This window comes from Pithys albifrons, chromosome 7, assembly GCF_047495875.1.
Source record: "Pithys albifrons albifrons isolate INPA30051 chromosome 7, PitAlb_v1, whole genome shotgun sequence".
NCBI lineage: Eukaryota > Metazoa > Chordata > Aves > Passeriformes > Thamnophilidae > Pithys > Pithys albifrons.
Genome location: NC_092464.1, coordinates 33,266,689 through 33,292,016, shown reverse-complemented (window position 1 = coordinate 33,292,016; position 25,328 = coordinate 33,266,689). Strand labels below are relative to the sequence as shown.

General features: G+C 38.7%; 1 protein-coding gene across 5 annotated transcripts in view; it reads left to right on the top strand.

Annotated features, from left to right (window-relative positions):
- Nucleotides 1-13,016, top strand: part of OSBPL3 (oxysterol binding protein like 3) — an 82,784-nt gene extending 69,768 nt beyond the window's left edge. For all 5 annotated transcript variants that reach the window (XM_071560948.1, XM_071560951.1, XM_071560946.1 and 2 more), the window contains 8 exons: nt 1,200-1,337; nt 4,007-4,070; nt 6,977-7,055; nt 8,131-8,275; nt 9,551-9,695; nt 10,372-10,498; nt 11,017-11,139; nt 12,637-13,016. In XM_071560948.1, the coding sequence (XP_071417049.1) occupies nt 1,200-1,337; nt 4,007-4,070; nt 6,977-7,055; nt 8,131-8,275; nt 9,551-9,695; nt 10,372-10,498; nt 11,017-11,139; nt 12,637-12,733 (918 nt within the window). In that variant the 3' untranslated portion in view covers nt 12,734-13,016. The remainder of the gene's footprint in view (nt 1-1,199; nt 1,338-4,006; nt 4,071-6,976; nt 7,056-8,130; nt 8,276-9,550; nt 9,696-10,371; nt 10,499-11,016; nt 11,140-12,636) is intronic.
- The last annotated feature ends 12,312 nt before the right edge of the window (nt 13,017-25,328 follow it).

Below are 25,328 nucleotides of genomic sequence, written 5' to 3'. Positions count from 1 at the left end.
AGAGAAAAATGCATTTCAATTGTTCTGCTTCCAGGTGTACAAGGGCTACTTAATATGTAAACCCATAAATTACTCATTAGAAACTCTTTAAATTCTCTTAAATGGAAGATACAGATTGTCCCATAAACTGATTTAAGCCTTTGCAACTCAATGTGTCTTATATTAAGATAGGGGTATTAATGAATGTAAATAGTAGTGTTATAAATACTTTTTGAAAAGCCTGTTGCCTCATTCTGGTACTCCTGTGGGTTATAATTTAGGGTCTGTTCTCAGGGTGTGGCCTTTCCCTGGCATTTTCAGTCTATAGTTTCTTTTGTTTTGGGAGAACATAGGCTTACAGGAAAAGGAAATGAGCAGTGGTTTTTCATGTTGGAGTGAAAAGAAGCCTTTTCCCAAGTGTCTGGAAATTACATCAGAACAGTGTAATCTTTGCCTTTGAGAAATTCCCAGGGCAAAGTTATTTCTAGATGTTGTGTGGTAATTGCAATAATTCATAAAAGAGCCTTTCTGAAGTGGATTCTGTTTCTGAAACTGTGAGAGTATCTACACTTTCACGAGATGAGGAAAAGGGAATGAAAACAGAAAAATAGTACAAAAGAGACTTGAATCAAACAATCCCAAATTCTAATTCCTAGTGTTTAGGAGGAGTTGTGCTTGAGTGGACTGCAAAAGTTTGGGAGGGTTACCTGTGTCTCAGACATAATCAAGAACAGTTTCATGATTAAGTCACAACATACAAAAGATAAAAGACAATTCAAACTGCATTGAAAAGAGCAAGTAGCTGAAAACTTATCCAATACTTCCTGTGCCAAGTTTAGGTAAAACATAGTTGTTAGATCTGTGGAATCACAGACCATAATTATTAAATCCATTTATTTTATTAAAATCTGACAGTGATTTTTAAGGTTACTGCTTTGAGCTGTGTGGCAGAATGCTAGCATGCTTCCAACACTTTCCAGAAATGCTGTTTTCAGTTGATGAGATTTGGAGTGTCTGACCCTAATAATTCTATCCCTGGACTGTTGAATGACTCTGAAAACTGAGTAATTCTCTGATGTGTGAACTAGGGCTTAACTTGCAGGAGGTATGCATGTTTGCAGTCTGCAAATGACGGGAAAAATACAGAATCTGATGTCAGGATTTTTTTTTCATGTCTGTCATAAATTGATTAATCAAAATTCAAAATATGTTCTTCCCAGGTGTACATAGCTGCGTTTGCGGTCTCCGCGTATGCATCCAGTTACTACCGAGCTGGAAGTAAGCCATTTAATCCTGTGCTTGGAGAAACCTATGAATGTATTCGTGAAGATAAGGGTTTCCAGTTCTTTGCAGAACAGGTATTGTATGCTGCAACTCTTAGAATTGCTACTTGATACACTGCTTTGTTCTAAATGTGTGGCTGGAATCCTCTGGAATTAATGGTAAAATGCAAAATTACTTTACGTAACCTGAGCCCAGCAAAACTCAGGGGATGTTGCTGAATTATAAACAAAGGAAGTTGTTTATTGAGGAAAGTCTGCTAAGTCTGGCATGGAACATGACAACCAACAGATGACACTCAAGGAGTGTCAGGCTGCCTGCTCCAGTAACTAGATAACTTAGTTAAGTGGAGTGCAATTCTCCCATGCTGAAATCTGATCAGGACTGCAACAAGCATTTACGTTCTTGTCATTTTCTTTTGTGTGGGATCATTAAAAATACGTATCTTCAGCTATTTTTAATGTCTTTTATAACAAATATAACCCTTGTGTGAGTCGATTAACTGCAGGTATTTTCTATGGTACCATGAATATTTCTGCTTCCTGTCCAAATACTTTGCAGGCTAAGCCTTTCAAATCTGGTACCATGGATGAGTAGGTGAAAACATAAATAGCCCATCATGGTCTGAGTGTTTGTGAAGATAATTCCTCAGTAAGAAAATAATTATTAAATATGGGTAAAAATACTATTGTTAAGCTTGAAACATATTAAAAAGAGATAAAACTTAAATATCTGATGCCTAGCAAAGTAAGAATGACTGAAAGGTGTCTCATTCTGTCAAGACATAACAAAAAAATTAGAAAAAATGCAGTGTGCAGAGGTGTAAATCCAGAAAGCTGATCAGAGAAAGAGTTCTAAGAGGCTTCCTTTATGAAATGAAAAGTGGTTTTGCCCACCTCTGAAGATACAACATTTTGCACATTATTGTAGAGCTGACAGAAAGGAACACTGTCATCTTTCCTCAGTCTCAGAAAATTACACAGGCAAGAGTAAAAGTGAGGGTGAAAAAACTCAACAAAAAGTAAAACAACCAAAGCAAGAATCAAATTTAAAGTTCAAGCAATGTATCTGGTTCTTCATTGTGCTACTTCAGTACTAAGATGAGGTGTATACAGCACTGCAGTTACCAGCAGAGCATTAAATTGGAGTAACAAAGAGGTGAAAAAAGGTTGATGCTGAGCTTAATATTACACTGAATTAAAAGAAGAGATTTCACTTGAATTTTTGATAAATTGGTACAAAGGCTACTTTTTATAAACAGGATTTTTAATATACATGAGGGGGCTTGGGCTGTATTGTTTTAATATATGAAATAAGTGACTTGATTTTATAGAGTGGTAGAGTTACTATAAAAGTATGTGGTGAAGAAATACTAGGAAGGGAGGAAATAAGTTTCATGCAGCTTGCAAGTATTAAATATTTCTCTTTGCATCAGGAGCAGTTGCTTACTCCTCATGGAAGCATTTTGATGTTTTCTCTAGATAACTTGTTATTACAGATAGTATGTAATCCATGGAATAGGCAAAATGTATAAAATAAGAAAGATCCTGATCTATTGCTAGAGTGAGGATAGAATAACTCCTCTTAGCACCATGACCTTACTCTAGAATTATAACCGGTTAAGTGAGAACTAAATTTAACCCATGTATTATAGTGACATCTGGGGTTAATCTGGATACAGTATGTAAGAGAGAGAGTGTTGCTCTTGGTGGATTATGCCAGACCTGAGAGTAATTAGAACTTTTATCTTTTTTTTTTAAGCCACGTAAGGGATGTTTAATAAATAACTGGAAGCCTGTGCAAAAAAAAATCTCAATAAGAGATTTGCAAAATGAGTGACAAAGAAAGTAAAATGGCATTTGAGCCATGTGAGTGGTTAAGAAATTAAATTCATAACGGGACATAGCAATTTGACTTGAACATAAAGTTGCCCAAAGGACTGTAGTCATTACATGTCAAAGCCAGTCCTAGTCAGTTGTTAGTCATGTTCATTCAGAAGGGAGAATTCACAGCCTAGGAGGAGGGGCTGCTATGTGCAGTGGTTTGGGGTTTTTTAATTTACTATTGCATTTTAATAGTAAATATTGTGTATTTGTTTATTTAGTCACAGTCCTTGCTTTACTCTTTTGGTAGTTGCCCTAGTTCATGTACATGGTATTACCCAAAGTTGATGAAACGCAGTGTATGTGCTTAGAGTTTCGCAGCAGAAACACGTGAGGTGTCACTACTGCAGGAATAGGGATTGCTGGATGGAATTTCGTGGCTTGGTTTCTCCACCTGTAGCCCCCTCAGAGATGCTGATCACTGTCTCCTCCCTCATAGTCAGGGCTTTGTGGTTATTTACTGCATAGAAGCTGTTGGGCTTTTTGTGTGTGGGTGGTGTTTGTTTTAATTTTTGTCTGTGTGCTCCAAGTGTGGCTTCTGTTAATCTAGTAAGAGGTCCTAAGGGTAAATTTAATTATCACCTTATAGACAATGTACAAAATATATAGCTAGATTTTCAATCAAACAAAATTCACAGGCCTTATAAAATAAGTGCTTCCCATTTCAAGGCTTCTTAGTTCTCAGTACCTTATAAATCTCACTGCCTCCCCCTTCAGGACACAACTGCAAAGGGAAAGTAAATGTCCAAATTGTAGCTGCCATATGGGAATGAAGGGGAAAAAACCCAAAGAACCCAAAACAAAATCACAGTTCAAATGTTAATATTTTCATCTTTTTTTCCCCTTTCGTCTCTTGCTATTAGGTCAGTCACCATCCACCTATTTCTGCATGCCATGCTGAATCTGTGAATTTTGCTTTTTGGCAAGGTAACTCTTCAGTCTCTCATTTACTTTTACAGTGTTCATAATATTTTTATTGTATGTCTGACATGAAATATCCAGAAACTAGGAAAATTTGAAACTCCTTGCTTAAATTGTATTGGAATGGCTTTGAGAAAAGCTAGCCTATACCTGCATGCTTCTTACTTGGATCTTCTGCTGTTACGAAAAAGTTCAAGGTGTTTTGTTTTGGGTTTTTTTATATAATATTAATTGATTATTCTTTTAATGTACAAATATCTGCAGTTCTTGAAAATCAGGTTTGTTTGTGGGGTTTGGGCGGGGTTTTTTGGGGTAGAGGTGTGGTTTTTAATAAAGAATAATTATACTTCAAGCTATTTATGAAACAAACAAGCTAGAAGACAGCATGAAAAACTACAAGCTAAATCCTGAACCTTGGCAAATCATGTAAACCTGTTCTGAAAGCAATTTTCAAAAATGAACTTATCAGCCAGGCTAATACATTTACCTTCTCTTTCTCTGGTGCCACTATTACATGTAAGATTTTATGCTATTTAACTACTAACATTGTTTCAAAATATATGTGTTGAGCTTTGTTTGCTTTTTAATGCTAGTGAAGATGTCAGCCAGTAATAGTACCTGTGGTTAGAAATTTTGGACAGTACACAAAACATAACTATGCCTTTTAACTCAGTTAAAATCTTTCACCCAGAGGTTTATCAATTCACAATGCAGCCATATTCTAATCTTTTTTTTATTATTATTGTTATTGACTCTGTGTGCTTGATTATAGTTATTACAGACGTAGTCTTGTTGAACAGAAACTGGAACCCATTAGTCTGAGTTTTATTATTCTGTGAAATTCTTTCCTGTATAAACAAATACAGGGACATGAGAATCCTTTTGTTCTTAGCCAAAAAGCTAAGATGACCAAAAATTGGTTCAGTAGCTGAATACTGTATACATAAGACTAGATAGCAGCCTGTCTTAATAAAAATGGATGAGACTGATTTAAGCAGATTTTGACAACTGTTATCACTCAAATATTTTAACACTTCCTTTTAGGGAATAGAGGTCTTCTGCAATAAAAGCTGAGAATCTGTTTAATGAGAGTCTGAGATTTGGTCTTGATGAGCACTGGAGAATCAATCAGGGTGCAGTAGGGCTTGGGTTTTTTGCTTTGTTGTGTTTTTGAATGTGCCTAGCTGAGCTTATGGGAGGTCTAGACAGGGACTTTTTACCATAGCAAAGGCAATTTTTAAATGTTGTGACCTCTTGTAATGGGGTTTTAGTAACTTATGTGTGGAAAGGCTATCATCAAGTTAATCATAAAGGCAGCTTGTCACTAAGTTCATTTCTTTCTATACGCAAAGATCTTTTCACTTACCGTATTACTTTCTCAGCAGAAAAGGAGGTAATCCTCAGCAACATTGCCAGAGTAGTGCTGTCATCCCACCAGAAACAGACCTTAGTTCATGTGTTTCAACATCAAGAAATTTCTTGATCATTTCTAGTGATTTAGAAGACTGGGTTCTGACGGACAGATATTTTGGAAATAGCTTTCCGTGACTTAGGAAGCTGACTGCAAAGGAATGTAGGCACATTGGCAATGGAAATGAAGGAAGTTCCAGCTATTATAGCATCTGTGCCAGAATTAGTGTGAGCATGGCATTGAAATAACACTCTGCATTTCTCTGCTCTTCTAAAGTTCTTGCATGATCAAGTTGCACACTGATTCCCAAGATGTTTCCCACATACTGATCTCTATGGACAGCTTTGCCATCTGTGAGAACACAGAATATGAAACAGTCTGGAAATGCATTTGAACTGTTAAAACCAGTAGGGTTTGCTGCTTTGTCCTTTCTCTTCCATCCCACTGCAGAAGACAGAAAGTTAGTACAGAATTCGACTCAACAATGTCATACTCGAGGTATCTCAAGTTATAAGAAAAGGATAATTTTTTTTCCATTCTGCCTTATGTCCCATTCCAGTCTTTACAATGTAGTCACTTGGTGTGGCTCAGTCATCACTTGCACATACACACCCAGGAGATACTGTGATCTCCTAACTGTGGTTTGAGCATCTATCTCACAGCCAGTGTAACAGCTTCCTCCCAAAATTGCACAGGAAACAGTGTTTTGTCTTCCTGGAACTAGAATCAGCATGTTTTTGAGACTAGAGTTGAATTTTCTTCTCTTTTTCAGATTGGGCAGAGAATGGAGTTCTTGGTGTCTAATATAAGAAGGGTACTGTTCCCCTGAGCTCGGAAGTTCCTGTGAAAGTTACTATGTAGATAGTCCATGTTAACTCTATACCCCTTTTGCCATGCTTCTCTGTTTCTTTCTCAGGTGTTTTTGCTCAATAAATGTGGCTAAACTTGCACTGACTTTTTTTTTCTTTTTTTTTTTTTGAGAAATGACATGAGACTTGGATATGTCTTTCTGAGATTCAGTCAAGATTTTAAAAGACCAGTTACACTTACAGAGGCAGATAGACTAAATCCTGCTGTCATTTTCCGCCTCTTGAAACATTCTCTATCCTCTTCACTGTGAATGTTCTTGTTACACTTTTGTATTTGAAATTCTGCTTTTGTTTCTGAAAATGTCTGCATCCATTCACTAGAAACTGAATTGTAGATGAGTATTTGCTGCCTGTAGCTTATTCAGATTCCTTTCTTTTGAAGAAATTTTTGAGAGAGGACTTTAAACATCTGTTACTTTGCTATTTTAATAACTAATAATATAATGAAAATCAAACAAAACAAACAAACAACAACAACAAACCAACAAGCAGTGTTTGGAGGTCCACAGTATTCTTTGAACATTTTTGTTGCACTTGTTATTTTGAATTTCTTGAAAATAAACCCAGAAACAGACTGATTCACCCATGTTTATGACTAAACCTGTCTCTTTTATTCCTTCTTCCTGTTTCAGATGTAAGATGGAAAAACAAATTCTGGGGAAAGTCCATGGAAATTGTTCCAGTTGGTACAACACATGTAACTCTTCCAGCGTAAGTGCTGCAGTTATACATTGTGTTCACACGCAGGCACAGATGTGCTTGCACACCCTAGAGCCACATTTATCCAGACGAGAACAAGCTGTGCTGTGTCATATTAGACCTTTAGAAGAATTGGTGACTATGATTTAATTTAGAAAGAAAAGGGGGAAAAGAGGAGGAAGAAAAACCCCACCAAACCAAAACCAGAAGCATAAATCAGAAGCACTAACTCTTTCAAAGGTTGGTTCAAACAAACATTGGAAAAACCCCCAAACATCAGTCCTGTGTACCTTGAAAAAAGAAGAGTTGGTATTTTCATATATCTGTTGAATTTCAACATTTATGCATTTGCCTGGAATGTGTGTGAAGCAGTTCCTATGGGGAAACTGGTGCTTTGTAAGTTTATTCTTTACCTTACCAGTAGTGACTTGGCTATTCATAACCAGCACAAATTGTAGAATGTACGTCTTCATAAGACTTTTCTTAATGTCTTATAAAGCTGTTTTATAAGAACATCTACTTCTTTAAGAAAAGGTAGAATGTTGTATTACCTATTGTCACTTGTTCCTCTCTCCCTGTCTGCTGTTTTCCAGTGTGAAACTCTTTCTTGAACCATCCGCTGAGAACTTTTGCTCTTGCCTAAAGCACACGCATAGGCTCAGCCTTGAGAGCTTGAGCCATGCTCATTCTACTCCGTAAATCTTAAGATGGCTCTGGTGGCCCATATTCTTGTGTTTTCCATTGTCACTGTACAGGCTGCAAAAGGGGCATTTCAGACAGTAGAAGATACTGGAATGATTACTTTTGGAAACATAAAACTAGTAAAGAAGGACAAGTACACTGAGAGAAAACTGAATTCAAGAACCAAAGTTTACAGCAGATGCAAAAAGGGGTTTGTGGGAGACAGGATTTCTGTCATAGGTTTTATTTTTGAGAAGGTGTGGGATAGGAGGATGAAGCATTCCAGGAAGAAAAAAATTGGGGGTTGGGTTTCTTTAATCAAGTTCTCTGCAAATTTTTTTTCACATGTTTATGAGCTCATTCGGGCATGGCACAAGATTTTTCTTGTATGTATTTTTCCTTACAGTTTTAAAGATCATTTTGCATGGAACAAGGTGACATCTTGCATACATAACATCTTAAGTGGACAAAGATGGATTGAACACTATGGAGAGATCATCATCAAAAATCTTAATGATGACACTTGCCACTGCAAACTGACTTTCATAAAGGTAACCACAACACTGTTGGCAGTGCCTTTTCTAACAGACACAGCAATGGGTGGATTCTCTCTGCTGAAGCTCAGTACTGCTGTTTACAAGTTGTAATTATCTGTGATTCTGAGAAACTTTAACTCTGAAGGAGCTGCCACTCACCAGGCAGAGCCAGACAATAAAGAGAAACAGTAGTTTTCTTGGGTGATTGCACTGGACATGGAGAAAAGTGTGGGGAAAGGAAAGGAAGAAATATTGCTGAAAACTTAGTTTCATGAGAGATGTAAGCACAAGGTGTCTCCTGACAGTGGTTTACCACATACCTCCTGCTAACCCACAGGCATGGGCTGTGGTTGCATTCATTCCGCAACTGTAGGACCAATGTTTGTGCAGGGTGCTTCACCCAATGCTCTTTTCTAGCTCTTTGCAGGTACTTGGAGGAGCTTAAGAGGTTATGGTGTTACTCAAAGATTTTGCTTCACTACAAGTCCTCAAGATATGACTTCTTCGGGAATTGGCCTTACAACTGAAATCAAATTTAGTTTTTAGCAATAGATGAAAATGCAAAGCAATGCTAAAGTTTCTAACCTGAGAAATAGTTTTGCAAAGCATGCTAGGAGACCTAGCTTAGCCTGCATTTTCCTGTATCTGATTGCTAGAGAAAGGCTGTGCTTCACACAGAACAGACCTTACAGGTACAAGGAAGTACTTCAGTGTACCTATGCAGCATGGCATGTTGCATCAGCAGGAGGAAAGTTTCCTTATTTCTTTTCCTGAGTACTTAGTGTTTTCTAAGAAGCATTAGGGTGATCTTTTTCAAATACTTATTTGAAAATACTGTAATGTATTTTCAGAGCTGCAGTGGATGTTTAGAGTTCAAATTTTAAAGATTGAGAGCCTGTAAATCTTACACCTTTAATATTGCAAATTCTCTAAACTAGAGATTGTTATCAGTTCCTTCTCTTTCTCTTCTCCAAATCCGGGGAAGATGTAGATAACCAAGTTGGGACTTGGTGTCAGCTGTCATTGGGCAAAATTTAAGGTCAGCTTCTCTTCACCTGATACTGTCCCTAAAAAGGCAAACAAAATAAATAAAATTCTCAGTGTTAGTATTTGAATAAGCTGATTAATAATGCTAACACCAATTTTTGCATATGATACTGTCATGCACACCTAAATGAATAGTTTTTATTTTAGACAAGTGCTCTACAGCTTGGTGCTACTGGCATGGCAAAATGACCCTCACTTGAGTTCTCATGCATCTTTTTTCCCCCTTGTTCCTTTTAATTCTAGGCAAAGTATTGGAATCCAAATGCACATGAGATTGAAGGCAGTGTCATGGATAAAGCTGGGAAAGTTGTGCATCGACTCTTTGGGAAGTGGCATGAAAGTTTATACTGTGGGACGACTTCATCTTCAAACTGCATATGGAGAGCAAGTTAGTGATCAGAATGGCTGGTGTACAGAAACTGAGATCTGCTTGAGAAGAAGCTTATTGTTTTCTGCTCTTACTAGGCCCCAATTTATTTTTATTTCTCTGTAGAATATTAGATTTTTGTCAAGCATTTAAAATTTAGACCAGAAGAATGCATCATTTAAATAATATGGAGAACTTAATCCCATAGCTTCCTGACTTTTCTCTATTCTCTGTCCTTTTCATATTTGGGCATGAACTGGGTACTGAGGACTCTTAACAGGAAGGAAACTTTTTTAAAAAACCAAACCCCTCCACTGCTTATGTAGAGAAGTGTCATGTATTTCATGTGTTAAACACTGAAGGATAGCCCACAAAGCTCAGTTGTGTAATGACAGCCATAACTGAACTGCTCCCAAACTTGTGGGGCTTTGCCTACAGCAGTGTGAAAAAGCACTATTTTAATTGTATGGCCTTCCCCACAGTTGTGCTCTGATTCAGCTGAGAGAACAGAAATCTGTCTTGTTGCAGTGCAGTTATCAAGGGGGCTGTGTTCTTTTACATTATTAAAAACCCTTTGTTTCCCCAGAATTGAGACCGTGAATCTGGGATAGATAAATGACTAACAGGAGCTAGGAATTTTCCTTCTAAAGTTAATAGCATTGACTTGTAGTTCTGAATTTACTCTTTTCTTTTGAAGATCCAATGCCTAAAGATTATGAACAGTGGTATGGATTTACTCAATTTGCACTGGAGTTAAATGAACTGGACCTGCAAACTAGGCCATTACTCCCATCCACTGATACACGTTTTAGACCAGACCAAAGGTAAGAAGTTTTAACCTTTAAATAGTTCTTAATCTTACATACACTTACTTTGCCCTAAACTCAGCCTGTTTTGTGTAGATGCCTGCAGCGTGTTTCTACATTAGTGTGCATTTGAAACAGATATTTTAATTACTTATCAAGAAATGATCTAGTCCTTATGGACCACTATTTCCTAAAATTGGTTCTTAGATGCTTCTAAATAACTGCCTTTCCAGAGATGTTAAAACTTCAGTGCTTCATGTACTGGATGTTGAGCATACAGCACTTGACTAACCAAAACTTGAGGCACTTGAAATTTCTTTCTGCAGTGGAATTTCAAATGTCACAAACTTCCAAGTAAAATAATCTAATATACCCATGACTCTGAACTTGTTAAAAGAGTTAGTTTTCCTTAAGTGCTTTCTGACTGTGCAGTTGTCTGCAGATGTGCTGTTTGCCTTTCAAACACTGTGAACTACCTGCTGTAAGATGAGGGACAGAAGAACCAATTGAGTCTCATATCACTGCTGCTGCTACAGGTTTCTAGAAGAAGGGAATATTGAAGCAGCAGAAATACAAAAGCAGAGGATTGAGCAGCTACAGAGGGAACGACGGAAGGTGCTAGAAGAAAACAATCTAGAGCATCAGCCTAGATTTTTCAGGTACTATATAATAATTAGCATATACTATCATTTATTGAAATTCCTATTATAGATCTGATTCTGAATTATCACAGACCAGGCTCCAGGTTTCTTCTAAATCCTTTTTTTTTATACTTTGGTGATGTAGCATACTCCAGACTTAGTAAAAACTCAGAATTATACATTGCTTTTTCATGAGTGTATCCCTGAATTTCTTTTTAATTTTTTTGCCTTGATGGTCATTGATATTTAGTCTGCATTTGAATTTGCCTGAGTGCATGTAGCACCTTTGGTTCTTTCAAGCAAGGTGAAGTAGCTGGATTTAGCTTAATTACTCAATGCTGAACTTCTGTTGAATTCTGTGGGATTGCCTAGTGTGGAAGTGTGCTGAGTTGGAGCCTTTCATTTTCAGGGCTGTTTTCAAACAGGTTTATCATATATGAGGTGAGAATTATCATTCTGAGGGCACTTTATCTCTTTCTGTTGTAAATTAATTAAACACTAGACTTCAGCAATCGAAAGACAAAACCAAATACTAGTGAAGATGTGGTCTTTTGCCCTCCAACTTCTCTGTTCTCCTGCAGTGAAAGAGTCAGAGCCAAGGTGAATGCTGTATGGGCCTATGTATCACAGTTAACAGATTGGGATCCTATTTTTTTCTGGTTGGATATATACTGTAGTTCTGAGCAATACAGAAATGTTTAAAATAGGTACAAATAGATGCAAAAAGAGAATGGTTCAGACCACTACATGTATGACAAGCCAGTGAGCTAACTCATCCTTTGCCAGTCACATCTACTAAAGAAAAGCAAATGTTCCTTCCAGAAGGATAGAAATGATTTAATACTTTGTGATTGTATATCCACAATGAGAATTGTGAATAAGGATCAGGATTTGAATCCTTATAATGAGGATTTGAAAACTGAGATTTGTGCTGGAGACTTAAATAATGGAATAAAGATTTTAATTAATATATAGCAAAAGTATTAGAGCAGATATGAATTAACGCATTTGGCTTTTCAATACTGGTTTCTCTCTGCCACAAATCACAAGCCTTCATTTAATTAAAAGAATAATTAACTGTTGTGCCAAGTATGTTATGCACTAGATTAAAAGCAGATTGATTTCTTGGCTTTTGATTGAGAACTATAGGTTCTCTTCATGCAGTAACAGTGGTTAACCATATTTGGACAGGTAAAAGGGAAAGTTTCCCCTCAAAACTGCTTTTAAGACCATGAAATAAACCTGGACTGTAGTTTCAAGTACTAAGCACGGGCATATGACAGTGAAATATGAGTGTTAATCTCAGCTAAATATTAGGCTATTGAGATGCATCTTTACGGCCCAGTGCAGACACTCCTGTTCAACTCTCCAAGCTATATTGGCTTGTTTGCAGGCTGTAATGAGTTGCACTGCGCCTGGTGCATGGGCTGGATTGGGTATCTGTGCATAGTACTACACTGCATTACACAGCATTATGTATGAAAAATACATAAACATTTGTTTAATCTTTGCTAGGAAATCCAGTGATGACTCCTGGGTGAGCAATGGAACCTACATGGACCTTAGAAAAGAACCTGGTTTTTCCAAACTGGACAATCCTGTCCTCTGGTGAAGGAGGAGCTAAGTGAAGATAATCTGTGCTATATTCTTGGATCTGATTCAAAAGACATATATATGTCAAATACAACTATCTATATATACACACACACATATAGTGTATGTGTGGGATATGTGTATGTGTGCAAATGTGCATATCTCCAGCATTGTGCTTAATTTAGAATCTGATAATTAATTTGTTTCCTTTTCTCAACTATTGCAAGGATTGTTTGAATGTATAAATACCCTAATTTCTTTTTATAAAATATTTAATAAAGAGTACTGAATGTTAACAGTGAGAGGGAATAGAGGAGCTTTTACACTACTTTTTCAATGTGTAATAATGTCAGTTCTGAGTTAACTTATGCCTTATGGAATTGCATTGGAGACAGTAGCATCAGCATTTCCTAGCTGTGCTGAGTAATCAGAGTGCAAGCCTTAGTAACTCAAACTGTAGGTTGGCTTCCACAGTGCAATGAGTAGTTCAGCTGTCTCTGGGCAGGTATAAATGGCTAAAACAAATTACCAGCTGGTGGTGGAATCTGAGTATGATCTTCGGCTGCCTGTAGAAAAGAGAGATAGTTCTGAGCTTATCTCGGTCGTTCTACTGCCTTATACATAAACTGTATCCGGCTAAATGTAGTGCTAGAAATTCAGGAATCGCCAAAATTTTCCACTGGAAAAAATTTCCACTTCAAATTTATAGCCCCTAACAGGGTAAGAGGAGGAGATCATACTGCTTGAGCACTGAGTAGATGAAGAAGCTCTCTCTTTTTCCAGTAAGTGAAATCTATACAGAGCACGAAATCCTGTGCTTCCATAGCTTCATTTGTTTTTATTAACCTAAAAATTGCAACAGTAAGACTTTTTAAAAAGTGAGCAAACTGATTGTTTTAAGCTAGAAATTTTTCCTAGTATTTTGATATTTTCTACCTCTTAAGAAATAAACAACATATTTAAGATCTTATATTTAAAAAAATACCATCTGCCTTATGGAGAAGTGTATGGAGTGTTTGATCTTCCTCTGTTTGTTTGTTATGTTCAGATAAATATTCAAGTGTCTTGCACTAAACCAATTGCATCCCTTTCCTGTAATTTTATATATATGGCTTGATTTGTGAAGCTACTAAACCATAGGTCAGAAATCTATCAGGAAAAACATGTAGCAGAAGCCTCCCTTCTGGATGAAGATTATAGAGATGGGCAGTTGGTTTTGGGTTTTTTCCATCAAATCACACTGTCACAGTCATTAACCAAATAATTTGCATTCCTGTCTATCTGCAACTCAAGCCTGATCCATGAATCTTCAAGTCTGTTCTATGTGTCTGTGACTCTTTGGCAACAATGCAGTTTCCATGTGATAGATGTATATCCTCTCACCACCCGTGTATTTTTCTCACATGCCACTGGGATGGCATAAAACGAATACAAATGCTGGCATGTTAAACTGGCTTATGACTGGAACAGTTGAATGTGGCATGGATAAGGTGGAGTCCTGGGGGACAGACTAGTAGCTTAGAAATCTTGCACTTTACTGCAATTGTGCTGCATTGTTCTAGAGAAAACCCATTAAAAATGAATTCATGTAGCAAATGTAACATGAAGGAAATACTATGAAGGTTTACCATTTTAAAGGAAACCTGTAATGTCAGACTAGATGTATATTTGAATTTTCTTTTTGTTACCTTGAAGCCTCATTGTCGCAGAGGCAGATGAATGCTTTTTCACCATTATTCACTTTGCCCAAGAACTCTTCCTCACTATCATTTCTGTTAATTTATTACCAAAGAAGTCAGCATTATTATTTCTATTTAATATGTCTTTTAAAAACTTGACTATCATGCCAGCAGCTTACAAAAAAAGCAAGGTTCACATTTATATCAAGACAAAATCTGGGCTTTGATTCCAAACAAAATCTTTAACCTTTGGGGGCTGTTTGGCTTTTCGAGGAAAATGAGATTGTCTTCATAGCTTGTTCCCTTCCTGTGTTTTATCCTTGTATTTACTATCAAAACTTGGCACAGAAATGAGTTGATAATTGTAGTTATCTTTGCTGTTGGCAATTACTGTTTATACTAAAAATAAGATTCATTTGACAACAAAAGAGGAAAGGGAAATAAAAAAAAGCTTTTTGGAAAAGGAGCGAAGTTTGTGGAGGATGCACTAAGCTTGCTTGTTGTCATATTTGGCAACTTCTGTGGTACTGTTTGATTTGCACATAAATCAGATATATATCTGAATATTATACTGTTGGGTTTGTATAGTCTCTGTGTGGACAGAATTCCCCCATACTCTGTCATATGACCTAATGGTTGATAGCATCTGAAATTAAAGAATTAGATGCCAAAAGGCAAAGTTAAAAATTGTAATGCATTAAAATCAGAAGGTGTTACCCAATATGAGATGAGTTTTGTTTATTTGAGTCCTGATTTTTGAGAAATCAGACTGGCAGTGTTGCCTTGTATTTTACATTCTAAACTGTCTAAAATGCATGGGAGTGATCACAGGAAGCACTGGGCTGAGCAATCCTTTTGTAAAGTTTTCTTTATCAAAATGTCCATATCTAGAAGGTAAACTAGAGAATTTTAGTATCATCTTCATAAAAATAATTCCTGAGAATTATCCAGGACATTTCTTACATGTGTGAAGCAAAATCATTGAACAAGTACTAGACACTTTTTAAAATCTCTTATATGCACCTGCAAACACAATGTAACCAGCTGTGAATGTTCCTCTGACCTCGTTTACAACTGCGGTATAGCTTTCCCTGCTTACTTTTGTATGAAATAATTGGGTTTAGTTATTAAACTTCTGTCAACTGTATATTAAGAAGTGGAAAAAAAAGTCTTGATGTTACTTCTGTGTATTTCTGCATAAAAATATATTCATCATTCACAAACCTTAATATATTCTATAGAGTTATTCTTGGTAAAATATGAAATTTTGGTAATTTTCTTCCCCAAAATTTCAGCTGTGTTGATTTGTAAAAAATTTATGTTAGCTTTCTTCAATATAACTAAGACAACTGCTGTTTTTAATAACTGACTTTGGTTGGACTTCTTTCCCACTATTTCTACCCTGAATGGTAAAAAGAATGCATCAGGCAATTTAACTGCTGCTTTTCAGACACAGCAGTGAACCCCACACTCTGTAACTCAGTGAATCAGTCTTAAAGTATTCTGATGACCCTTGCCTGCTGTTATAGCTCTCCTATTTCATGAGTCTATAAACATTAGATTTTGGAGGTCAGTTTGAGAGGCACTCATCCAGTTCTTCTTTTCTTCGTGTATCTCTTCACACTCTCTATAAACTTATGTTAAGCTGGTGGAGCAGCTCAGGCCTTTGGGTCTTAAAACACTGGCTCAGTTTTCAAATTGCAAAGCATAGAAAGAAAAAAAACATTCAGGGGATAGTGTTCAGAGGAACAGAAATCCACAGCTCTACTTTCAGATTTGCAGGCTTGATGCTTACTTTCTGATTTTGGTACAATGTAAATTTGGGATTATGACTAAGCATCACTTGTTCAGGAGGGAACTCCAGGTAGCATAAAGTGCCCATTAGACCAAGTGGAATGGAATGCACCATAAATCATTGCATTCCTTTCTGAATCTCTGTTCTCTAAGATATGTTTGATGTGTTAGTTTGCCCACATGGATCTACTTCTTTTAGATGATTTTTGAAATACAGATAGCAGTCTGGACTTAGATTCTTTATACAGAGCTCCGAAAATTAGATGCCTGGAAGGAAGACCAAAACTAGCCCAAATTTCAATACAAAAACACCCTAGAGATCTGTTTTTCCACCAGTTTTCTTTATAGGACTAGAAACAAGATTGCTGCTGTCTTTGAAAACCTGGCTCCTAACGGATAGAGTGGTTGCAAACACAGTCACCTTACTGTCTGGCAGTTCAGTGTTGAACCCAGGTCACTCTGCAGAAAGGAACACCAATTCACAGGGCCAGAACCATGGCCCAACCAGGGGCAGCTTTCAGGTTGCACAAAGCTCCAGTGCTGGTTTCAGAACAAACAAACAAACCCCCTTCAAAAACCCAACCTAACAAAGATCTCACACCTTTCTGTGCCCCCCACTTTCCTTCGGGTGTTTACAGTCCTGTTTAGGTTTTCTATGTGGTCCCTTATGTCTTCAAGTCCTTATTCAGTGTCCCATTTTTCTCTTTATTAAAAAAATATCTGGTGAATAGGAAAACAGTCCATTCTAAAAAGCTTTTAAATGATAAATTATGCCTAAAATCCATAGTTAATATCTCTCCCCATAAACATTGTGGCCTACTTCTGTATCTTTTCCTTGACTGTGAACAAGACTTTCATCCCACTTGCACTCTGGAATCAGACCTGGCAAGGGTAGTGGGCTGTGGAAATGGGCAGCTGTATCTGCTCAACATACTCCTAATTATTAATGGCCTTGTATCTGCTTTTGTGTAAGTCTCTTGTGTTATCTCTCCAAATGACCAGCTTGGCAGAGCAGGAAACTTTTGGCATATCTTACTTAGTTCAATACAGCTTTTTTGGGGGTATACAACTCATACAGAGGGATCAAGGTGAAGAGTGCAAAACTTGGCCCACAGTGCATATATAATAGAGAGACATGAATATGTCTTGCAAGGGCTAGAATCAGATGGTGCTATTCAAAGGAGTGATGTTAAAATGCAAGGGTTTTATTGGTTGAGTGTGTTTTCATTCACAGATTATTCCTATTATAAATAAAATTCACAGTATTCACTAACTTATCCTTTCTATTTTCTAGCTACTGTTGGGTGCAGCTGTGGGTTCATAAGAAACTGCATGTTATCGGGCTTATCTGTTGAAACTTAGTAAATGCTATAACTTATCACCAAATGTGTTATTGTACTGCTCATTTCTTAGATACTGTTGTTGCTGCAGCTTTTTAAAGCAATAAGAGAAATTTTCCACATAAATAGTTGCCATATGTTAAAGAATTATTTTAAATGGTTCATTTTTTTATATAAATTGTGGATTTGGTGTTTTTGTTGTATAAAACAAAACTATATTAAAGCATATGAAACTCTGTGGGATGTTGATACACCAGAGGTGATGAGCTTCTTCAACTCCTTATGTTGGAGATGGTTGGCATCCCTGAGAATCAGGCAGTCCTGTATTTGTGTTAACTGTACTTTATTAGTTCCATTACTGGAAAAACATGCCACATGTATGAGGTATGTATGGCCAGACTTTGTGAACGAAGATGTGGGAAGGGCTCTCCCCACGAGTGTGTCCTTCCAGCCTTTGCAGTGGATCTTTTAGGTGAGGCACAGCGTGCACAGAACTGGCTCCACCATTTTAAGTCCTAAGGGTCCATTTGCCACAGCCGAGCGAGCTTGGACAGTGACAGTGAAGTCCTCGGAACTGTCACAGCACCTGGTACTAACCAGGGCTGACCCTGCTCAGCATCTGAGATCTGATGGGATCGGATTGCAGGGAGGCATTGAACTGCCAGGACACAGTCCCCACTGAGACTCAAACTCATGTCCTTGGGATTCAGAGTCCAGAGTGCTCTCCTTTACACCACAGGACCGCCCACGTGTATGAGGTACTACATACGCAAAGCTTCTAAATGCTGAATTTGTTGTTTGTTTTCATAGAGCATTAGTGATTTTGGGATGAGGAATGGTATCTTATATGTTAAAGTTATTATTGACTTTCAGATTATCACTGACTTTCAGATATTTGAGATATCTTTCTGTAGTCAGGACCCTTCCTAGTTTTTGCTTCACTTACTCCAAAAAGTTGTAATAATGCTGGAGCACTTTGATGTGCAATTTGATTTATTATTTTTGTCTGTAACCAATTTAGTTGTATGTTAATAAATCATACTTGCAAAAGGTCATAGAGCACCCTGACTTTTTCCCAGGGATTGTAAGCACCTTTCTTTAAAGGTTGTTAGTGACAGCTGAAAAAAGTCTTGCTGCTGTAGTGATCTGTGCTTTGTACACTTTCCAAAATAGCAAGTAGGAAAGAGCTTCCATCTGCTAGAAGCCTTGTTTACCACTTACAAATCTCTCTGGTGGTTGTGTGATCTTCCAGTTGTACTGCTCTGTACAGCTCTTCTGCATGGCTGTCATGCCAGATACTGGGGCAGGGAAAGGGGTAAGCTGATGGAATCCATTTACAGCTGGAAGTTTATTTTTAAAAGCAGTTTTTAGCAGACAGATGTGCAGCATAAATATTATGTTTTAGCATGAATGTGTAAACCACAAACCAAATGTCCATAAAACAACTTTTAAAACCAAGGAAATGTAGTATTTACTGGATAAAATAAATAATTGGAAAGAAAGGAGATCAATGTGGCCAGTTTTCCCTTGGAGGACAGCTCTTCCAGTCAGATCTCAACTGTCTCTCACAGTCCTACCATATATATGTAAGATACAATATGGATGGACTAGGATCTTGGAAAACGTTGGAGTATAGAGAGTATAATTTCTGACCAACATGAAATTCCTGACTGCAATTCTCCAGAATTTACCAGGCTCAGTGTCTACAAAGATTTGGTGGGAGGGAGCATGGAGGTTCCAGGAAGAGGTGAGAAAACTAGATCCATATATCTGTTACCAAGCAAAATATCCTCAGCTGTTGTACATAGCCAAAAGAAAAACAGCTTTTATAGTGTGTAGGAATCAATTCCTGTCTATTGGCTTAAGAACTTAGAAGCTTTCTCATTATGTCAGGGAGAATTTCTTCTTTGCTGATTATTTAAAAGAGATCTAATGAGATTTAATTGATACCTGAAATAACAAGCATTTAGTTCAAGTTGCTGGAAAAGCCATGGCTTACAGAAGCAGTAATATTTTTTTCGTAACTATAAAATGGAGAGAAAGATGGCATGGGATGTTCATTATTGGTGCCCTAATTGTAAACATGTAGGGCAGCAGGAACTTAGAGAGAAATGGACATGGAGGGAATTTCTCATGACTGCCACTTGAGCTAATACCATGCCAAATACCCAGTGTGATCAGTGCTTCCCAGACAAAACAGGCTATTCTTCCCTACAGAAGTGCAAGGTAAACTTGTCTTATATAGACCTTGCATCCAATTTGTGTTTAAGATCAGTTCATTTACATTAATGTCTCCTTTAAAGTCATTTTGTTTACTGCAAAAGGATTCAAACCACCATAGCGTGAGGACAAACACTGACAGCCGAGCTTGCCCTGCATAGTAACTGACACATCTTGGCTGTTTTGTTTTGGTTTTTAATGCCTGTGTTATAGTTCTTTCATCTTGCAATGATTGCTTTTTGTGCTTGGTTTATTGATTTTTAACTTAGACCCCTCTGGTGAAGCAGATGCATAAGAATTTGTAGAGTTACTCTGTTTTTAAATGGGGTTAAAAACTGGCCAGATACCAAATTCTGCTCTATGCTTATGAATTTGTATATTTGCTTACTCTGTACCAAGGGAAATATTTGATATTACTATGTGTAAACTCTTATTTGAGGTAAATCAACACTGCTCTGCTGAGCTGAGTATAACTGAGGCTAAATTTAACTGAGAATTTGTCTCTGTGGAATTATTGATGTAAGTTTTTACAGACTCTTGAAACAGTAATGAATTCCTGGAACACCAGACATTGTGTATGAACATCAGCTGATATTTCTGACTATAATTTCACAGACTTCAAGAAATATTGTCTTTCTCTTCTAGCTAGGACACTACTTCACGTTGAGGATTTTTTTGAGCTGATGTTTTGCTTGCTGTTTTACTAACACCAGTTGTTAGAATTTGCAAAGATGTTTTATTTGCTTAGTTAACATTGCTTTTCTTTCTTAAAACTTCTTTTAAAAATTGTTTTCCTAAATTACCAGTTTCTTACTTTTTAATTTGTATTAAAAATAAAAAAAAAGGCTGCAGTAAGTCTACTTTGGGTTACTGCAGTACATGCCTTGAAAAATCCTTTCCTCCTTAGATTTTTATAAGGATATGTCTGCAATGCCTAGATTGCTGCCTAGAGCAAGGAAGGTTGTGTAGATTTATCAGTAGATGAGAACCTGTCTAAGAGCAAGAGAGATTTACTGTTTTGTTTACTCTGAGATTTGTTATCATTTCAGCAATTGACAGACTGAAGATGGAGTGAAGAGATCATCCTAATTGTATTAATTGTTTGTTACTTGCACTTTAGTCAGTGAAACAAATCCTGTGAATGCAACTAGAGCTATATGGGGTTTTTGGATGGAAAAATCAATTTTCTTATGAAGTTCAAAAATAGTACACCAAATTCTTAAGTCCTTTGGTGGGACTAGAGGATGGTGAGCATAGTCCATCCTTAACCTGTCCCTTTTTCATTCTGGAGACAGAGTAAAGCTCCTGTTAAAGTTGATGGAGAGTAGAGAACTTAAGGATATTATATTCTCACCTTTTGTGAATATTAGGAACTGGAAAACAGATCTGGATGTGCCATATTGCAAGAAAGACCTTAGCAGGAGCTCCACTGTATTCTATCTAGCTGCAAAGCTTCCTAAAGCTGATGCTCACATGGATGCTTTGGTCTTGATACCAGGAATTGTTTGTTTTGATGGGGGAAAGGAATGAGAGGAAGGAGTATATGTTATTGAAATCCAGTTCTCAGTATTGACGTGTGCAGTCAGGAGGTCCTAGCCAAAAGAATAACTGCAGTTCCTGCTTTCCCAGTACCAGTTGCTCATTGTTTCCTTTCCTACTAATGCTTCCACTCAGGACAGGGCTGGTCTTCCTTCTCTCTTAAAAACTGCATTGCTCACACTGTGGTGTGTTGGCAGCCGTGAGGCTGGACAGCAGCTGCAGAAGAACTAAGCCCCCCCCAGCTCAGACTGACTGCGACCAGTTTATCAGGAGAAAGTGCATTCCTGTCTCCCAGTTGCTAAGAGTACCCTCCTTGGCAGTAAAAAAGCCATCCACCTAAAGGTATTTGCTTCACCTGTTGCAGATGCCTTTCACCCAAATCAATGCATCATTCAAAAAAACAAGGGCAGTGAAAGCAACAAGGACACCGTGTCATTTTAGTCTTGTGATAGAGTGTATAAATTACATTTTTAATTGTCAAGAGAACAGGCCAACACAATATTACATACATGAAAGGTTTTCCCAGCATAGTGAAGACCTGCTCTGTAGGTGTAACCGCAATATAACAAATAGTGTCAACAACCCAGAGCTGTGTGACTATCTCTGGCCACCACCAGTACAAATTTGCAGGACATCACTGCTGTGTAGTAGTTCCCACTCTGTTCAAATGGCAGCTGCAGCATTTTCATGGAATCACAAAATGGGTCAGGTTGGAAGGGACCACAGTGGGTCATGCAGTCCAACCTCCCTGCTCAGGGAGGGTCTTAGACCACATGGCATAGGATTGTACCTCCACCTTCCCACTCACCTCTCCTAGGCAGGACACAGTCCCTTGCACTTTGCTAAGCCTGTCACTCGCTGCTGGCATGGTGGCAGGGCTGGTGACAGCTGTAACAGCAGGAGGCCCAGAAAGCTGTTGTTTGCAAGAGGAAATGTTTCAGAAGACTGAATGGTAAAGACGAAAAGGACACAGCATCCCACCAAAACAGGAGATTAATTTTAATGGGAAAGACAAATTAGGCCAGTCAGTTGATTTGAAAGAAATAAGGAAACAAACAAATAAAACGCTTCTCAGAACTTTTGTTCTTACAAAGAGAAACAGGGAAAAAAGTTCATTCTTTTGCTGGTGATTTGGCCCATGTTGCTGGACACCTTTAAAAAGATTTGCTACCCCAATTATCCTTCTCTTCTAAATAGAAGCCCAAAATAGTTTCACACTTTTTTTCCACTTCCTCCATAGTACTGAGGCCAGCAGATCCTTCTCCAGACGGTGTGAGGCTTAAAAAAAAAAGCCCAGCATGCAGCAAGAGAGACCTTTGGATGACTTCTGGATACCTCAAAATACAGGCAAAATTTGAGTGAGCACTTTCTAGCCAGGCTGGATGCAGCCGAAAAGAACACATTGATGGCTACGAGGCACTACATACAGTAATAAAGCTAATACCAAATGCTTATCAGATGAAAAGACCTTTTCTATTCCTGGTAGGATAAAACATTCTGCAATGCTGACATCTTGTGGTGGCTTGCTCAGTGATTTCTTATCTTAAATATGTCTGAGGAATTTCACGCAGCCCTGCTCAAAAAGCATACAACTATCTTGTTGGGGTCTTTTGTTTCCTTTCAGACTACTACCTTTTGTGTTCTTACTCACTTCTTATGTGCATTACTAATTTTTTAAGTTGTGGCTGTGAAGTTCTCCTGTCAATTGCCTCACTTTACTTATTATCTGAGGGACCAAGAACTTGTCCCATATCAAAAGCAGTTTGTCCCAGCAGCAAAAGCTTGTGTTTTGTTCCATCTGCTCCTTCCGCAAGAGGATCTTCTCATACAAGAGAAATGCAGAATGATCTTCTAATGCAGCAGTGATGCATTTCATGCTTTAGCTCACGAGATGGAGCATTTGGCAGACAGAACCCAGTACACACCACGCTAAGAATGTGTCTTTCTCTGTCACGATGTTCTCCTTGCTGGCATCCCAGCAGATCCCAAAGTGACGGTGGGCTGGGAATTTTGACTGCAGTGTGCGCCTGAAGAACATTTCCATGAAGGCTGAATTCTCAAATTGGTTGTTCAATCATAAACATCTCCTATTTGCAGCCAGTTTGGGTAACAGACTTTGAAGGCTCTAAGTTAATTTCTGCATAACTCCAAAGTGTTTGCTAACACTGAGACCTATGTTTCTGTCTCTTCTAATGAGAAGCATCTGAAAACTATCCTACATCAGTGTGCGTCTTTCAACTGGTTGGAAGACTTTTGTTGAAGATTTTTCTTGAAAACATGGAAATATTCCTGGTGTGGACGCCCTTTATTTGGTGTGCATGCAACTGCTGGCAATGTCCTTAAAATGACTAGAAAGTTTCACTTGTTTTATTTAGGTCCTCCTTCCTCAGTGAATATTTCCATGGTAATGTGGTTCAGTGCAACTTCCTGCCTTGATTTCTCAAAATATGCTTTAGCAGACTCTTGCATTTGAAATGGATCACACATTGCCACTCCCTGGAAAAACACATGATAGCTTATGAAATGTGTACTATTACTGGCTAGATTATTACTGGAGCTAGCAATTCTGCAGCTTGGTCCTGATCATAAAAAGAGATCTCCTGAGGATGTGTGGGTGCTTTTGCTCAGGATGAGGCTCTAAGAATGGAGTTTTATAATTTTTTCTTGGTTCATAAAAATTTAATTATCATAAATGCAGGCACTTAGTTCCATCCTGGCTATTTGTTCAAATTTCTGTAAGCAGGTGCAAACCCAGAAGGGAAATCTATTTTATCACCGATTCAGTAAGGGCGTTACCTGGGGAAATCAGAAAGGGGAAATGGATTAGAATCTGCTGAAATTAACTGGAAGGTGTGGATACTTAAGTAGCTAAGGAAGAAATGGATCCCCTTTAGCTATGTCTGTTACCTGTTACCTCTTACCCAGGATTGTTCATTTAAGGACATTTAAGCTTTCAACTTCCCTTTCTTTGAAAGCCTGGGTGTTAGTCTTTTAAGATCTGGTGATGTGACATTTGTGACTACACCTCGTAGCCTCAAATGCTCTCTCCTCAAACCACAAGACAAGTACCCAGCCTGTGGCATCGTTCACTTGACAAAGATTTCTTTGATATTTATTATCTTGAAAAACTACTCCTTGAGTTTCTGCAGACTCATCGGCTTCTCACTGTATTGCTCCTTTGGCATCATAAACAACCGAATTGTTTTATTGTGGTGTTGTGTTGTTTTCAGAGGTCTGAGATACAGTTCCAGAGATGAGAATTTCATGCCGTGGTCCGCAAACCTGCCCTACGTCATCCACCGACCACACCTCTTCTTTTCCAGGGTGCTGCTGCGCAGGGTCGAGGGGCGGGCGGCCTTGGACTGGGAGCTTCCCTTCGGACCACAGTGGCCTCGCAAGGCCCACCTCATGGGCGACAAAAAAGGGCAAAACCCACAAACCCCCTGCAAAGCCGCAGCCAAAGGCTGGCAGGGCCGTCGCTCCCCGCAGACTCTGCACTGGCGCTGTGCATCTCTGACCATGGGCGACCCGAGCCAGGTTTGAGAGGATGTCACAAAAATTCCTATCTTAACGGTGTCACGGGACATCGCTGCCTGGCATTACCTGTAGGGAAAGGCCTGTGTTACCAGACAGGGGGCAATCACGTCAAACCAGCTGTCTTATCCCAACGGGAATGATCAGCCCCCCCCACCTGAGCCCGTCACGGGGTATCCCCACGGAGGGGTTTCCCAGTGGGCGCCTGTGCCCGGCCGTGCTCGCTGCGCCGGGGATTGCAGGGCGGCCGCGGGCAGGGATGGCAAGGTAGCCACGGGCATGGATGGCGAGGGAGGCCGCGGGCAGGGATGGCAGGGCAGCCGTTAGCAGGGATGGCGAGGAGGCCGCGGGCAGGCATGGCAGGGCAGCCACAGGCAGGGACAGCGAGGGAGGCCGCGGGGGCCCCGAGGGCCATGCCGGCAGCGCCCGGGTCCCGCCCGCCGCGCCGCTCGGCCGGGGGACCCGGGCGGGGCTTGCGCTGCCGCGGCCCGGCCAGCAGCGGTCCGTG